The following is a 17,545-nucleotide window of genomic DNA, read 5'->3' on the forward strand; positions in this document are numbered from 1 at the left end:
AAGTTGTTCATAATATAAGTGGCCTGGAGTAATTTATCTCATTGCTAAGGAGTCCTGATATACAACAATTTTATCAACAGCTGGTTGACACTCAATATCGATATCTTATTCAAAAACTGATGCAGTCATTTCTTCTGTGATAGATTCCATGTCACCAGAAAAAAGTTACTTATAGTTACATTAATATATTTAACAATAATTAATTTTATTAAACCATAATCTTGTTGTAATGCCAGATATTTTTTTCTTTCGAAGCATCTATTTTTATCAATAAGCAAAAATATCTAAACAAAAATTCAGAAAATGTGATTCTTGCCATAACATTCTCTAAAAACAAGCTAAATGCTCATATTTGAATTTATTTTAATTTGATAAAAAGATATAATAGATAAATTTGGCCAAATATCAAAATATAATTATTTTTACAATTAACAATTATTTTTTGCTTTGATGCCTTTAGTGCAAATAAAAAGTAACCCTCTCTGTACTTAAAATCTAATGCACTTGATTAAATCCGAAGGCTGAAGTATTGCAGAATACAGTCTTTTATTGCAGTTGCAGAGTTCACTTCACATGATTAAAATGATTATAGTTTGTAGGTTTTTACTTTTTGTGTAATCTTATTGGTGTAAATGAAGCATGAATGTGACTAAAGCTAATAAAGTACTGAGGCTCCTGGTAGCCGTAGAATATTTGTAAAAGCAATAGTCTTCACATAAACCAACCCAAATCCAGAAACTGATACATTCACAGCCTGTCTAAAATGCATTATATATATATATATATATATGATAAGATTATAAAAGTCTGGAATCTGTTTCAAACACGGCGCAAATTATTCAGAATAAATACAGATAGAGTATAAATCGAATAGAATCATATACAATTAATCTTTCTCACACGAACACAAAGTACACTTGTAAATCCTGTACTACAGGAATATACACGTTAATACACATATAAACACACCTTTTCTGCCTTACCATAAGATCAGCAGCAAATGTTTTTTTTGTAAAAAAAAAAATTAAAAATTTTTAGTGTCATATTTTCACTTTGACTACAAATGAATCATACCAAGTTTTAATCTAAATTAAATCTAACCTTTATTTATCAAGCCTCTTGTTGTTAGAAATCGAAAATTACTGACTGATTCTTCGCTAATGTGGCAGAACTCTGAGCTAACAGCAACAAAGAAATGCAGCTATAGAAAGGAAGGGAACGTAGCAGTGGGGGGATGGGGGTGGAAGAACCTATGAAGGTTGTATGTGGCTACATTCTGGATCAGGTGCAGAGGTTGAACATCTTTCAGAGGCAGACCTGCCAGGAAAGAGCTGCAGTTTGGACAAATTCTCTGGATGTTGTAAAGGACTAATCTACAACAGCATGTTAGATTAGCAATGTGAGAAGTGAGGGACAGCTGAATGTCCAGGGTTATGTCAAATTTGCACGCCATGAAGATGTAACAGTACAGCTACAGGGATGATTTGGTGCCATCAGATTTAAAAAAGTATAAAACTTTATCTTACATCATTCCCACATTGATTTTTTTGCGTTTCACAAAGAAAAGAAAAGAAAAAAAAAAAAAAAAAAAAAAACACTCCTTTAAGAGTGAGTCTGAGAGGCTTGATGAATTCAGGCTGAGATAACAATAAGCTTGAGGATGAAACTATACACACCCATTTTTGTATTTGTGTATATATATATATATATATATATATATATATATATATATATATATATATATATATATATATATATGTCTATAAATAAAATCTGTACAAATATTTGTGGGATAGTTTATATTTGTCTAAATTATGACTCAAAAATGAATATGCTGGTCTACTCACATTAACTTTGTTGTAATAAAAAACTGTGTAACATTAAAAAAACTACTCTTTCTGCTCCTGGATGTTTGTAAGAAACTATACATTAGTCAACACCACTCTGTCCTCTGTCCATCTTTCAGAATTCATGCCTATGGTACAAGTCTGGATCGTAGTACTTTGTGACTACAACACGATTTGCAAACTTGCGTCCAGTCAGAGCCTGCATGGCCTTCTGACAGTCTGCTGCTGAGCTGTACTCCACAAATATCTGTAACATAGATGGTATAAAATTATGAGTAGGTGTATGTAATTAGTAATCAATTGGAAAACATTAGAAGTGTTACAGACATACTATAGTTGGAGCCATAACCTACATCACCACCAACAGCATACATTCAGATCTAAATCATTTTGTAATAAATTCATATCATTTCTAAAGCTTTCTGAAAAATCTCTTACTAACCTTTACCCACCAAGTACACAATATATTTAAAGTATATGTAGACGTGAATTGGAACATCATTTATTTATTATTTATTTTTGCTATACACTAATGACATTTGGTTTTGACCTCTAAATCTGATGATAGATTAGAATTTCTTGATATTAACACCTAGAGGTTTTAAAGAAACAACAGACTTTTTGTGAGCAAAGGTATAGGAAGACGTGGTCTTTTTCAGGCTTACAGTGCAGATTATTTTAGTTGCTGTTCGGAGGGTTCCTTCATTAGATAACTTATTACTTAATGATGGAATCATAAGATACCTTCTTGTCCAAATAATGAGGTGCCTCAATTAAAAAAGAAAATAAATAAAAAATTAAAAAGTACCTGTGGGTCATCTTTTGGAACAGAAAAATATATGACGTTTTTTATCCATCTGTTCACGCATCTAGGGTTACACAAATTTCATGATATTTTCCAAAAGCAACAGTAAGGACCAAAAGCAAAGACCAATTAGGTCCCAATTATAAAGATAAAACAATTTCTGAAAGTAACCTCTTCACATTTCTATGTGAAAGACACACACTTAAAGAAACAAACAAAAAATTTTTTTACAAGGAAACACAAATCTATCTGCAGATGGTTTATGTTTGAAGGGATGTTCTCATGGGCGTCGATTCTTAAAATCACACAAAGGCACAACTGATTTCGAGATGAAATCACTTCTACAGTATGCTGGAATAAGTTTGGGGGGTTCCTCTTAAAACCAAACTTATGAAACTACTGCATGAAACTTATAATGTAGGTATGTAGATTGGGTGTCCACAGTCACTATCAGTCACTATGTTGTTTGCTCAGTTATTCAGATTGATTTAATTTTACATTTAAAAAACTTGAAACATTTCCCATTTATATTTACAGAAAGTACGGATCTGCTGCAGATCTTTCAAGTTGGAAAATCAGGAGAGCACTACTGAGAAGTGGGGAAAGGGGGTGTGGCTTGCAGAATGACATCAACACAACGATGTGGAAAAGTTCATTTTGTGTTATTTCTAAGTTATAAATAGAATTTTGGGCTGTATTTAGTGTTTACGATGCTTTAAAGAGATATTTAAAGGGACCTACAATGATGTTATTTGTGACGCATCATCAATAATGGTATGGCACTGTCTTGATGGTAAGATTATTCTAATCATTGTTTATAACATAAACCGTCTCACTCCAAACATACAGCTGTACAAAACTCTTTTTAGTAGCCACCTGGTCAGAAACAGGCATACACACTGTATAGACCGACCTTCCCACATCCTGGCACTTCCACCCCATGGACAGGTCGAGGGATCTCAATAGAGCGCACGCTGCCATATTTACAGCACTCCTCCCTGACATCTTCCAAGATCTCTTCATAATCATCATCATCAAGCAGCTCTTCAGGCAGCACCATGTTGAGGAGGCAAAGCACTGCGGTGGGCACAGCCGAGTTTTGCAGCCTCTGCAGCCCGGGCACCTGCAGGCTTACCGGACTTTCTGTGATCACAGTCTATAGGGAAATTATTTAATGAGAGCCTATTTGATTCATGACATCGCTACTGTGTGTGCATATAAGTGTATAAATATAGTTATTAATATTTTGAAGACTTTCTCTGGCATGCATTGATGTGCTCACAATGGTCACAGACACAGTTACTTACTGGATTTGCATTCTTTGCCCCAACGCTGGCACGCTGCACGATGAGCTTTTTATCACCAAGCTGCATTCCATTCAGCCCTGCCACTGCCTAAATCCAACGCATGAATCATGTCTTTAATATAAACATAACAATAGCTTGCTGCCATGTTTATAAAACAACATTGTGATGTGCGTCAAGTCGAAGTAAATTACCTATAAATCCTCTGAATATCAAAATACAACAGTATTGTTTGTCTATACCTGGTCAGTGGCACCAATGTCCACATATTCACAGAATGCATAGCCTTTGGACAGTGATGTAGCACTGTCTTTGACAAGGTTGAAGGCTTTGAGTGGTCCAAACGATGTCAAAAGCTCCTTAACCTGTGCAAGAGATAGGGATATGCAGAACGTTTATGACAGCTATTGTTAAGGGCAAGAGAAGAAGAACAAAAACAACCTAAATGAACATTTGATATGACAGCAAAATAAATCCCAAACCATTATAAACCCTTTACTTTCTACATTATTATAACTCAAGAGTGTGATTTCTGATCACAATGTTTAGAAGTTGGACCATTTGGATTGAGAGTCTGTGTTTATAACACAAAATGAGTACTTAAAATATTACATTATAATAATTGCATATAAATATCATCAATAATGTGAACTAATGCTGTAACTAAAACCACCCTGATTATGTTTAATCCCCCCCCCCAGAAATCCATGAGTGGGTTTGCGCGCGCCAAAAGAGTGATGGAAGGAGAAAGAGTGGCAGCCACGGGGGAGGAAATACCCCTGTTGGCAGGAAGTTGATCCATGTGAGGTTCGGAATGTCTTACTTGCCTTGTATTACATGTTGACATGGCAGCAGTAGATCAGTAATAGTGAACAAATTATGAGCGCAGACTTAACGATCTTACAGGCCCCTAGCTGGGGACAAAGTGGGGGGAACAAAAATGAAAGAGCTGTGAGTTTCAGGGCAGTAACAGTGACTGCAAATGTTTTTTTTGTTTTTTTATATGAGAAGAATAAAAAAAAAAAAAAAGGAGTACATTAGTGTCCATTTGAACCTATTAGTTTGCATATGATGTATTTCAATTAGGAAGGAGAACTTCTAACCTATTTGGTTTAGCAACAAAAGAAACCTTACTAATATACTGTTCAGATATTTATCCAAAATAAAACATAAGCTGTCAGTATGTATGAGAGTGAATATCATTGATCCGCCCAGTAAATATACCAGCAAGTATTTACAGAGATGTAACTGCTGAAATCTTAAAGATAATAAAAGTCATCTACCCACAGTGTTAACTACCGAATGCAATCAGTTACATGTTCATGAATAATGACATGTATTATTGGCATTACAATTGGAAATATATGGTACTGTGACATCTTTGAAAAACAGGTTTTATCTAAATTTTTGCCTTAGAAGCTTATTTTATATAATACTGTATACATGACTGTGCCACACTCACAGTGCACAATACAATCTTGCTGTTGATTATTGTCCAGCATGCCCTATAGTGTTTTATGTGCAAATAGAAAAATAATAGAAAGATAATGGAAATTCTGGAATTATTTGCAGAGACAGAAGCTAATACAAGTTCCAGAGTCTGTAGAGGAAATGTGTCAGGTTCTTCAAGATGCTTGAAACACATTACAATTTCATTTCATTAAAAAAATTGAAAAAAAAAGTTCATACTTTTAAATACTTTACTATTTATAGCGCTTTTCTCATGATTAAAAAAAAAAAGTTAATTTTATTACTTTTTGAAAGCATCTTTGCTTTGCCGAATTTTGCATTTTGCTTTTGCATACGGCAGTGCTGCATATACAGTAAAAGCCATAATCTGTTTTCAGTATGAATAATGTCACCTTTGGGCAAAGACATTATTTATTACATTAATATCATATCATATTTGAACTTTTCACAGTATTTCATTTATTCAGACTGTATGAATAACAGTAATTCCACCAGTTTACCGTGTGTTAAAATTTTTACCACCAGCTGCTCTGCAGATGTTCCAGCAAGTGGAATAATGTGCCTAGATGGAAAATCCATCATGGTTTAAAAGGAATTTATGAAATATATCCTCAAAAATGGCACTTTATCACATCACCAGCCAGACTATACTTATTACTGAACAATTGCAAATCTTAACACGCCTTTTTAAAAAGTTGCTATCAACAGCCATAGTGGCATTAAAATTACTGCTTAATTGGTACAAATGTTTGTTAAAATGTTGTATAGTTAAATGATAATTAACATATTAAATATGTTAAATATGCTACTTAGTGCTTAGTGCTTTCTTAGATGGATGAAATGCCTTAAGACCAATAAACTCTATCAGCACTTTGTGCAATAGGTAATAAAAAAATACCTGATCATCATTAAGATAGTTGGGCAAACCTCCAATGAAGAGTTTATTAGGAGAATCTGGTACAACTGTGGATACAACTCCTGGTGATGCAAAATATTCGAAATACATTCAAAATATAATTATTTGAATTTAGACTGTAAATAATATTGAATATTATACTATATATGTAATATATATATATTTAATCAAATATATTCAGGAACACATACGGCAATTACTTTACCTCAAAGAACAAACTTATTGTGATGATTATTGACAATTATTATTAATTATATATTATTAATTTCTCAATTTCCAATACTGAATACAATATAAATTCTAATCATTTGATGTCAAAATGAATCAAATATAAGCACATATTATTCACCTGGTACATGGAAAGCCGGCTGCTCAGAAATACCAGGCAACGGTCGATAGTCATGAGGTCGCCGGATCTTCAGTGCCTGGCCCTGAAAGTTGATTCCGTCAAACGCCATGGCCTGTGTGGTTTCCTCTACGGATCGAAACTGAAAGCAAATGTTTAACACTCGATGCTGTTATGAAGAGAGGAACATTTAAACGGTTATGCTGCTGCTATGTAGACAAAGCTTCTAAAAATAATTCAATAAATAGAAACCGTCAAGCCTGTCATCATGCCTGTGTTGTGTGTGTGTGAGGTACGCTGAGAGAAGACCAAGGTCTATGGCAAGACTTGAGAACTGACATTTGCTAAAGGATTCCATTCAGTGTGCAAAAATGCTACTAAATTTAGCATTATAAAATGTGGTTTTGTACTTTGAAAAGGTGAATATTTTATGAATAGCACTGTATCATTGTCAAAGTATGTTGATTTTATTAGAAAATAATTTTATTAGCAAACACAACAGAGACACATTTATTATACTAATATCGATGTATTTAGAATTGATCGATCATTAAGATGTTTGAGGACCTTTAATATTGTAGTTACTTGCAGCTGTATTTTACATTAAGGATGCTGGATTTACATTAAGTATTTTACAGTAAGGATGCTGTTCATAGACTTCAGTTCAGCATTTAACACAATCATTCCTCAGCACCTGATTGAGAAGTTGAGCCTACTGGGCCTGAACACCTCCCTCTGCAACTGGATCCTGAACTTCCTGACTGAGAGACCTCAGTCAGTCAGGATCGGGAACAGCATCTCCAGCACCACCACACTGAGCACTGGAGCCCCTCAGGGCTGTGTGCTCAGTCCACTGCTGTTCACTCTGCTGACTCACGACTGTGCACCAACGCACAGCTCGAATCATATCATTAAGTTTGCTGATGACACGACCGTGGTGGGTCTAATCAGAAAGAACGACGAGTCAGCATACAGAGAGGAGGTGCAACGGTTAACAGCCTGGTGTGGAGCCAACAACCTGTCTCTGAACGTGGACAAAACCAAAGAGATGGTTGTTGACTTCAGGAGAGCACAGAGAGACCATTCTCCACTGATCATCGAGGGATCTTCAGTGGAGATCGTCAAGAGCACCAAATTCCTTGGTGTTCATCTAGCGGATAACCTCACCTGGTCACTTAACACCAGCTCCATCACCAAGAAAGCCCAGCAGCGTCTCTACTTCCTGAGAAGGCTAAGGAAAGCTCATCTCCCTCCCCCCATCCTGACCATGTTCTACAGAGGGGCCATCGAGAGCATCTTGAGCAGCTGCATCACTGCCTGGTTTGGGAACTGCACCGTCTCGGATCGCAAGACCCTACAGAGGATAGTGAGGACAGCTGAGAAGATCATCGGAGTCTTTCTCCCCTCTATCATGGACATTTACACCACACACTGCATCCGCAAAGCACACAGCATTGTGGATGACCACACACACCCGTCACACACACACTTCACCCCCCTACCATCAGGGAAACGGTTCCGAAGCATTCTGGCCGTCACAACAAGACTGTGCAACAGTTTTTTCCCGCAAGCCATCAGGCTCCTCAACAAACATCTGAACTGAACTCTCTCTCACACACACACACATACTCACACACACACACTTACACACAACTGTGTGACTGATCTGTACAACCGGACTCAACACACATACACTTCGCACACCCAGGTTTCAACACCATTTACACCTTTCATTGTCGCAATAATGTTTACATGCCGTTTGTTGTTTGTTGCTGATCTTCCGGGACTTGCTCTCTTTGCACAATATTCTGTCCAAATCCTTTGGTCACTGATCACTTTATTTTTGATTGCTGCTATTGTAGAATTGCACAATTGTTTACATTTCTCTGTTTAAATTTTTCTGCTACTGTGCACCTTATTTTGTTACGACAGGTTTTACTGGCGGAGCTATTGTTGTTTTTATTTTTATATTTTGTGTATTTTGTATTGTCCTGCACTGTCCTGTGTTGTCTCGCACTGTCTTGTGATGTCTTTGCACTGTTTGCACCAGTTGCACACATGCACTTTATGTGGCGAGGATCTTAGTTCCTGGCCCTGTGTTCTTCTGTTCTGTGACTGTTGTTTACTGTTGTCTTATGTTGTTTTATGTAGCACCTGGTTCTCCTGGTTCAGGAGGAACGTTGTCTTATTTCACTGTGTACTGCATCAGCTATACATGGTTGAATGACAATAAAAGCTTCTTGACAATAAAAAAAGCTTCTTGACTTACATGAGCAACTGACCTGGACTCCAGCTCTTATCACAGCTGCTAATGATAAGAGATGAGCAAGCAGGATCAGTCGACATGACACCAGCGTGTAAAGTCTGACTGAGCTACACTTGGGTAAGTAGTCGTTCCCATCTTCCAAACACTGATCCCCATTGTTTTCAATTACCAATCAATTGAATATTGTAGTTACTTGCAGCTGTAGGCGACTGAGATCTGTGTCATGAGATTCATGTTTTTGTGTGCCGTTGCAGTATATTTTAAGCATCCAGAGAATATATGTATGAAATATGTAATGTTACTTACCTCAAGGAAGGCAAAGTTCTTATCCTGGTTGATCTGCACTGCAAGCACAGGGTTGTTGGGTGTTTGGGAAAGTCCAACAAATCTCATTTGAGTATTAAAGAACTCTGCCATTGACTCCTAAAGGCAACAGAATGCAGTTTGTTGTTGAGACTTAAAGGGAACTAGAGTGACTCCCTGTCAATGTAGTGGCAAAACTACATTGTCTATCTTGATGACAATATTATAAATTGTGATATTTTCAGGAAGCATTTTCAGGGCAGGCCCTAATTTACAACGGTGCCAAGTTGCTAAAAATGGAAGAAGATCCCAGTGAAACATGGCCGTCCTACTTTTCCTTACACAACAAAATGACAAGCTGAATATTAAGCTAGGACTCTAAGAGCTGAACGTGGAACAAAATCCGAGTAGAGATAGCACCTGTACATCTCCTATTTTAGAAACAGTGCCTTAATTACCCTTGCAATTAAACCATAATACAGTGGAACTCCGTTGTACGAGCATTATTCATTCTTGAAAATTGCTCGTGTGTCCATTTGCTGGTACATTTGAACTGATTTTCCCCATAGGAATGAATGTAAAAGTGATTTAATCCGTTCCGAGATGTCATTCGACATCCGCCGAAAACGGGGGAACTGGCAGCGTGGGTTTGCTCGTGCCTTCGAAATTTGCTCGTGAAACAGGGTAAAACTGCGAGCGAGTTTGCTCGTATCTCAGTTTGCTCGTACTATAGGTTGCTCGTACAACGGGGTTTCACTGTATTAATATTAAAATGCTAATTTGGGCCGCTCACCTCAGTTACTCCAAACGGTATGTTGCCTACATAAAGACGCCGTGCTTGTCTGGTCATTTGGTTGCCAACAGCCAGGACCTGTGCTGGTGTCACAGCCATTCCTGCTGTACTGGATGAAGCCAGCAGGGCTATGGTGGGAATTTGCCCAGCAGCTACAAGAAGTAGACAAATTCTTTATTACAAACTAATGCTTGATAGAATTTTATTTGCACTACTTTAGATTGCAAACTAATAAGCAGTTTATAGTATATAATGCTTTACACACAAACAGAGAAACCTCAGGTACAGGAGTGAAAAATTAAAGCCTTTATGTGGTAACATTATTTTTATAATTCTTGTGCAAAACCAAATTAAAGGAAACACTATCTAAAAAATGAATTCAGCAATGTACAGAAACATCCTTGATGAAAACCTGCTCCAAAACGCTCTGGACCTCAAACTGGGGTGACGGATCATCTTCCAACGGGACAACAACCCTAAACATACAGCCAAGATAACAAAGGAGTGGCTCTGGGACAACATTGTGAATCAACCAGAGTGGCCAAGCCAGAGCCCAGATTTGAACATCTTTGGACAGATCTGAAATTGGCTGTGTATTGATGCTCCCCATGCAACCTGATGGGAGATTAAGAGGTTCTGCAAAGAGGAATGGGAGATACTGCCCAAAAATAGGTATGCCAAGCTTGTAGCATCACACTCAAAGTCTCAAGGCTGTAATTGGTGCCAAAGGTGATTCAACAAAGTTATGAGCAAAGACTGTAAATATTTATGTGCATGTTATTTTTATTTACTTTGTGAATTTATAAAAAATAAATAAGATTTCAAACAAACTTCTTACACATTGTCATTATGAGGTATTTTTGTAGAATTCTGAGGAAAGTAATTATTTTAATAAATTTGGGAATAAGGCTGTAACAGCAAAATGTGGAAAAAAGTGAAGCGTTGTGAATACATTCCGGATGCACTGTACATAAATAGTTGGTGGTGCTTCAACCCAAGATTTTTTTTTTTTTTTTTTAAGAAATATGCAGATATGATTTTCTATTCTGAGTGGCATCAAAAACAAACTTTAATGTTATGAACTGCTACTAGTATGTGTTTTGAGCACGCACCAGCCACTTTCCACAGAAAAGATCTGCTAACACTGATGTAATGCCATGCAACTCCACACATAATGCAACTCCTCACAAAATCTAGGCAATATGATGTGCAAAGCACCCAGTCTCCTTTGCAAACGTCTAAAAATGTTAAACTCTGTGTCTATAGCCATAGGAGTCATTACACAAATTTTAGGGGTGTAACGGTACCCAAAAAATCACGGTTCGGTACGTACCTCTGTTTTTAAGTCACGGTTTGGTTCAATTTCAAAGCGGTTAGGGGGAAGAAGTGCAAAACATAAACCTGCTTGTCATTTTTTAAATAATGTGGTTTATTATTACTGACATTTGTGATCAACATTTTACATAAAAAAAAAAAAAAATTTTAAATGCCTGCTTGGTTGAATTATATCTACAAAATATTTGTAAATATTTTATAAAAAAAAAAATTATAAATCTAATTAATTTAATACACTTTTATTAAACTGATGTAATTAAGTAATTAATTAAATTAGCACAAATTTGCAGAAAGAAAAAATGAATTAAATTGCAGAAAAAACGATTTTAATAATTTATCTTTGTAACAGTTACAGTTGTGTGTATGTTTTACATTTAATTTTAAGTATAATTTTCTAAAGATATACCGGTAATCTACTTAACCACCATCCCATATGTTACACACACTATTCATGCTATATATTGTACAAAAGTAAACTCTTAATCTTATGTGACGCACAATACTGCTATTAGCACTACTATGCACTTTCACACTTCATATACATAACTGATCTGTCATATACTCTCATGTATATTGTATTGTCTCATATTGTCTCTTATAGTTTGTTCTGTCTTGTATAGACAGAACAGCTAAATTTGTAGTGGTATTTATGTCTGTACTTTTGAGATTTACCAACAGCTGGAACCAAATTCCTTGTGGGTGTCAACACACTTGGCCAATAACCTAATTCTGCTTCTGAAAGTAAAAATGCTATGGATTCTTTAGGTTTTCTTCCATGTGCAAAACAAATTTCCGGTACGGATTGAGTAGCCACAGTGACACTGCACTAACTCTGGCTCCTTTTTGGTTTTATTTATTTTTTTATTTTTTTATATACACCTGGCATAGTTGTGTATGTTTTCAAATGTAATAATAATAATAAAAAAACGCACTCAAAGTGAAAGGGACTAAACAAAGTTGCAGGCTGAGGGAACTCAGATTTAATGCACGTAAAATGGATTGAACCGAAAGCTCTGTACTGAAAAATTTGGCACAAATATCTACCGTTACAACCCTAACAGATAAAGAATTAAAGTGGTTTTATTTTAATTGTTTTAATGTGATATGCATAATGTGTGCCACTCGATGCAATCTGGAGCTATTGGGTTGTCAGTTTCTACACATGTGCAGATGATTTGGCAGGTTCTGCTTGGAAGGCGGTGACTGCACTCCAATCTAACATTTTTACAATCCACATCATTATATTTTTGCATCATGATGCTTCATACCACAACACCTTTGTTTTTTGCCTAGTTTTGGAGAAAAACCTGCTGTAGAGAGAAACCATTTCTTTCAAGGTTTACAACAAATAGGTTTAGTTGAACACATTAATTGCATAAATGTGCTGAAGTGGTCACGCATGCGGTTTATGCAATTATACAAAATGGACGTTCTGAATTTCATCTAAATCTACATTTAATCTTTCGGCCAAGTGAAAATCCACTGGTTAATAATGTTCATTTAGTGCATCACTAGTTACAACCCTATTAAACAATATCGACACCTAAAAATAATGTCACGTTATCAGGTACATTACAGATTAGGAGCGTATAGTGAAGATCCTAAAAACGTAATGAACAAAGACAAAAAAGAAAAAGAAAACCCCCAGAAAGATGTCTGATATATATGAGGCAGTATAATACTTGGTTGACTACTTGGTTAAAGAAGGACATTTTCTGTACCTTGCATTGTTTTGTACTGCAGTGGTGTAATGTGTTCAAATCCTGGTGTTGGAACATCCCAGTATTTATATGCTTTTTTCTTTTTTGTTCTCCTTGGAGAATGACTGAATAAGACAAAAAAAAAAAGAAGAAGAAAAGTGTTGGCCAGCATCTGACAAGTGACAGTCTCTAATCCTACACACTCCAGCATACAAGTCTAATTAACATTTTACTATTCAACAACCAGATGACACAAAATTAAATAAAACTGCGTTCAGTAAATAAGATGAGTTTAAAATAGACTTGATTTTGGTTATAGTGCACTGACATTGCTGCAATGTGTGATATCTCTAGCAACACTTTAATGTTTCATTTCTGTTCAATTTTGGCCTGCAATATTGCTTATTATGATGCATGTGTTATTATACTATTAGATTTTATATTATAAATAGACTAAATACATATTATGAACAACACAAATTATGGCAATCGATCGACAGCCAATATGTTAATGTGAGCAATCAAATCATTCCATTCAGCATCACATGCCTCCATCTGAGCAAGGGCACGTCCATAATTCAGTTTAACAAATAAACATCTCCCAAAGGTTTCAATAAAATGTGTAGAGTGTCACACTGTAATGTGGTAAAAGTTATTTATTGTAACTTTAAACTTGTGTTTATCACTCAGGTCAGATTTGGTTGATCAAAATTCTTAAACCAGTGTTTGCTACAGCAGCACATATACTATAATTGGAATGATAATGAAAAATTCTTATACAAAAAAAAATTAAATAAATAAAAATTGGTTATTGCAGAGTTTATATAATGTATATCTGTGATAATCACAAAGGCCAATAGTGCAATAATGAATAACAAGCAATAGCCAGATCTTAACAAGCCAGCTGTTTTTTCAATAATATAGATGTGAGGTAAACACTTTACAGACATTTCTAGTTTTATCTTCCGTACAGATCTGATCCAATGTTCTAAATATTTGCAATGATTGAGAAGCGTGTTGTAAAGATTAATCTAGCATAGTTTTTAATTACATTTAGCCAAAAAGTGCTTTGAGTCTTTAGCAATGAATAAATCTACACTGGTATACAAGATTACAAACTTAATATAAATATAACTCGAGTTCTACAAAGCAAACTTGGAAAGTGCTAATTTAAGTATTTCAGTATTAATTACGCATATATATATATATATATATATATATATATATATATATATATATATATATATATATATATATATATATATATATATATATGCGTAATTAATACTGAAATACTTAAATTAGCACTATATATATATATATATATATATATAGCATATATATATATATATAAATTCTTGTACATGCACCTGTGTTTTTTATGATCTCCGGAGCTGCTCAGGCGATCACGACTTTTGCGTTTCTCTCGGCTGTTATGTTTCTCACCTCGACTTGGTGAACCACTCCGGCTTCTTTTCCTGTGCCTCTCCTTCTCTCTCTCTGTATGTTGAAGCAAATATTACTCATCAGTTGACTAAAACTATTCATTATTTGGATAATCATAAAACACCTGCAACAAACACCCAATGCTATTTTCAGTGCAGTCATTATGACACAAACACATCCTAACAACTAAACATCCTACAAACATGCAGTTATCAACAATCACTGGTAGACGACACTGAGGTCTTTTTTGCAATACCGCTCACTTTTTTTTTTTTTTTTTTTTTTTTCGCATGGTAAACTTTTACATATATGAATTGGACAATCAAGTTATACTTCAGGTGTCAGGAGCCACATAATAGTCCACCTGTTTACAATGAAAACCTGAACACACACTACTTGGTGTGTATTCTTTTTATATAGGTCAGTGGGTTAACATTTTATCACCAATGTATTTGTGGGATATTAGTTCCATCCAAATTTGTCAGGTCAATCATTTTTTAAGAGCATAAAAAGATTTACTGAAAATATTCCAGGTAATATGACTGATTATGACATTGGTAAAAATAAAACAAGGAAGGAAGGAGGGAAGGAAGGAAGGAAGGAAGGAAGGAAGGAAGGAAGGAAGGAAGGAAGGAAGGAAGGAAGGAAGGAAGGAAGGAAGGAAGGAAATTTTGTGTATGGACCTGCCAGACTTGACTCAGGTCATTCAGACAGGACTAAAATCCTAGTTATGTAATTACATTATCCCTCCTCCGCCGTCTTCTATATAAAAGTAATCCGATCCAAATAGGCTTTTAAAGAAATGATGCTTCTGGAGGATTTAGATAAATAAATGAGTGAATAATTAGTGGATGGATGGATGGATGGATTGCTGACAGGTCAAACCCACATACCCTTTATAGTCACGTGACTCGCTATCGCCCGCGCGTAACCTGAGCACCCAGAAAAGCCAATGCACAGTTATAACACAAGGCAGAATAGTTTGTTTGCATTCAAGATATGAGGTGAGCTTTAGTAGATCAGATTTTCTTTTTTTTTTATGTTTTCGACCATGCAAGCATCATCTACACAGTTTATAAGTGAGAGAACCGCTCGGTTTCAAGGGTCTTCCAGCAACATTATACAGCCATATGTCTGTAAACAAACCAATGCGTAACATCCAACATCTCTGTGGTGCCTTATTCTATTTACACCTAAATGCCAATTAATAAATGAAGACCCTACTGACCAAAACCGACTCAACTGGGGAACCAACACAGTATCGTATTGCCCCAGACTATCGGATTTATTTGGCTACATCCCAAACAGCTCTGTAGTGTACACAGAGTGCACTACACAGAGAGCGGGCGTCATCGTTCTCTATTCAATATAGTGCACCTGTGTATGCTATAGTCAGCCAATTGAGACACCCCCGTGCAGCGTTCAATTACAAGCGAAGCCGCCAACGGGTATATTACTAGTTTTACTACCAATGCCAACTCGAATTATCGACACTGGCAAGCAAGGCAGAGACATTAAATAAATGGAGAAAGACATGTTACCTTGCCTATTTTCGCTCAGCTGTTTCTCGAACTCTTCGAAATCAGACATGTTTGGCCGCAGCACTGGTGGTGATGGGAGTAAAGCGGAATGAGCTGTACACCGAGGCTGTGCATCGTTCAGTCTCTGAACTATAGCGCCTCACTCGGTGACATGTTGAGTTGCAGAAGTCTCTGTTTAAAGCAAGAGTTTACACACTGTAACCTAATGTGTGTTTAGTTAATTCTGGGTTAAATCCAGATACAATTTTAAAAAGGATGTCAATATACTATTTTACACATTACATCCAGTCTACTGACTGATACATCTGGTGTGTTTTCATAAGTAACGTGGCAAGACTTAGTACTACTTGTGGCATCCTGGGGCAACTCAGGGCACAAGGAAATGCCAGTCAGCTATAATGTACAACTTTTGACTGGGGAGGAGATGCAAACTCTGCATGTTCATGGCTGAGGAGGGATTCAAGCCCTAACCAGAGTCAGCCATGATGCAGGTGCCCATGGCCGCAGGAAGTAGGGGTGCTGGGGGTTCTGCAGCAGAGATTTTTTTTTTAAATGTAGGCCTATTAAAAATATTTTGCTCAATTTATAAATTCCTTATGAATATTTTAGGAAATGATTTTGACACACGTAGGCTATTAAGTGTATTTTGGATTTTAATTTAATTATTTTGATTATTTTAATTATATTGATTTTTCAAGTTCATTTGTAAAGCGCTTTTCACACGCGCGGGTGATTTTAGTTTGGCTTTCTCTGGCAGCGCGCAAACATAGCCTAAATACCTTGCCCTTGTGGAAGATAAAATTAGCTCTTCATACCTTTTAGAACAACATGAAGATATCAGAAAAAGAGATCGGTGGTCTCTTTCCTGCTCGTGTGTGGAAATATAAAACTGTTTTTTTTTTTTTTTTTTTTTTTTTTTTTTTAAATGGATTCAACTTTATTATATTATGTAAGTTACCAGTATTTACTAATATTTATTTCAATGCTTTACAGGCTTTAGTGTGTTGTTTCTTTGGGTTTTATTTATTTATTTATTTCAAAACAACCCCCCAACCACCGCAACACCGCCGGTATTTGGTCCATTACCACCGCGGTGGTAAAAAAAAAAGTGCCATCGTCACAGCCCTATGTATTTATTTTTTTAATTGTATTCTAAATAGGCCCATAGTCTCATAGCTTTTTTGTCAAAATAAATAAATAAAAAAAATTCACAGCACCCCCTAATCAAAATTACTTCCAGGGCCCTGCAGGTGCCCATGAAGCACAGAGGGTTAAGGGCCTTGCTCAAGGTCCAAAGAGTGGCAGCTTGGCGATACTGGGCCTTAAATCCCCAACATTTAGATTAGTAACCAAGAGCCTTAACCATTGAGCTGCCACTCTCCATGAAGGAATTTGGGGCTATTGGAGCAGATTAAAGGTGGATCACGTATTGGTATGTGCCCAGTGGCAGTGCTAGCCTGTCTTATCCTGACT

General features: G+C 36.1%; 1 protein-coding gene across 3 annotated transcripts; it reads right to left on the bottom strand.

Annotated features, from left to right (window-relative positions):
- Positions 1–529: 529 nt before the first annotated feature.
- On the bottom strand, positions 530–16,208 carry LOC310739712 (splicing factor U2AF 65 kDa subunit-like). Of its 3 annotated transcripts, XM_083565911.1 has the most exons (12): positions 16,073–16,203; positions 15,425–15,463; positions 14,456–14,585; positions 13,107–13,210; positions 10,051–10,202; positions 9,261–9,377; positions 6,692–6,830; positions 6,325–6,404; positions 4,199–4,321; positions 3,960–4,046; positions 3,566–3,808; positions 530–2,094 (listed from the first exon to the last, which is right to left on the bottom strand). In XM_083565911.1, the coding sequence occupies exons 1-12, from the start codon at positions 16,119–16,121 to the stop codon at positions 1,963–1,965; spliced, it is 1,395 nt and encodes a 464-aa protein (XP_083422037.1). In that variant the 5' UTR covers positions 16,122–16,203; the 3' UTR covers positions 530–1,962. The 3 variants fall into 3 exon arrangements, with proteins under 3 accessions (XP_083422037.1, XP_083422038.1, XP_083422039.1); XM_083565912.1 differs by lacking the exon at positions 15,425–15,463 and having other exon boundaries at positions 16,073–16,208; XM_083565913.1 differs by lacking the exon at positions 15,425–15,463 and having other exon boundaries at positions 14,532–14,585; positions 16,073–16,205.
- Between the last annotated feature and the right edge of the window lie 1,337 nt (positions 16,209–17,545).

Source organism: Silurus aristotelis (genome assembly GCF_946808225.1).
Source record: "Silurus aristotelis genome assembly, chromosome: 17".
NCBI lineage: Eukaryota > Metazoa > Chordata > Actinopteri > Siluriformes > Siluridae > Silurus > Silurus aristotelis.

Coding starts and splice junctions, on each gene's coding strand:
- LOC310739712 (XM_083565911.1), bottom strand. CDS start 16,121: ATGTCTGATTTCGAAGAGTTCGAGAAACAGCTGAGCGAAAATAGGCAA. Junction 10,203..13,106: donor GCAGTACAAAACAATGCAAG/GTACAGAAAATG, acceptor TACTTCTTGTAG/CTGCTGGGCAAATTCCCACC. Junction 9,378..10,050: donor TACCGTTTGGAGTAACTGAG/GTGAGCGGCCCA, acceptor TGTTGCCTTTAG/GAGTCAATGGCAGAGTTCTT.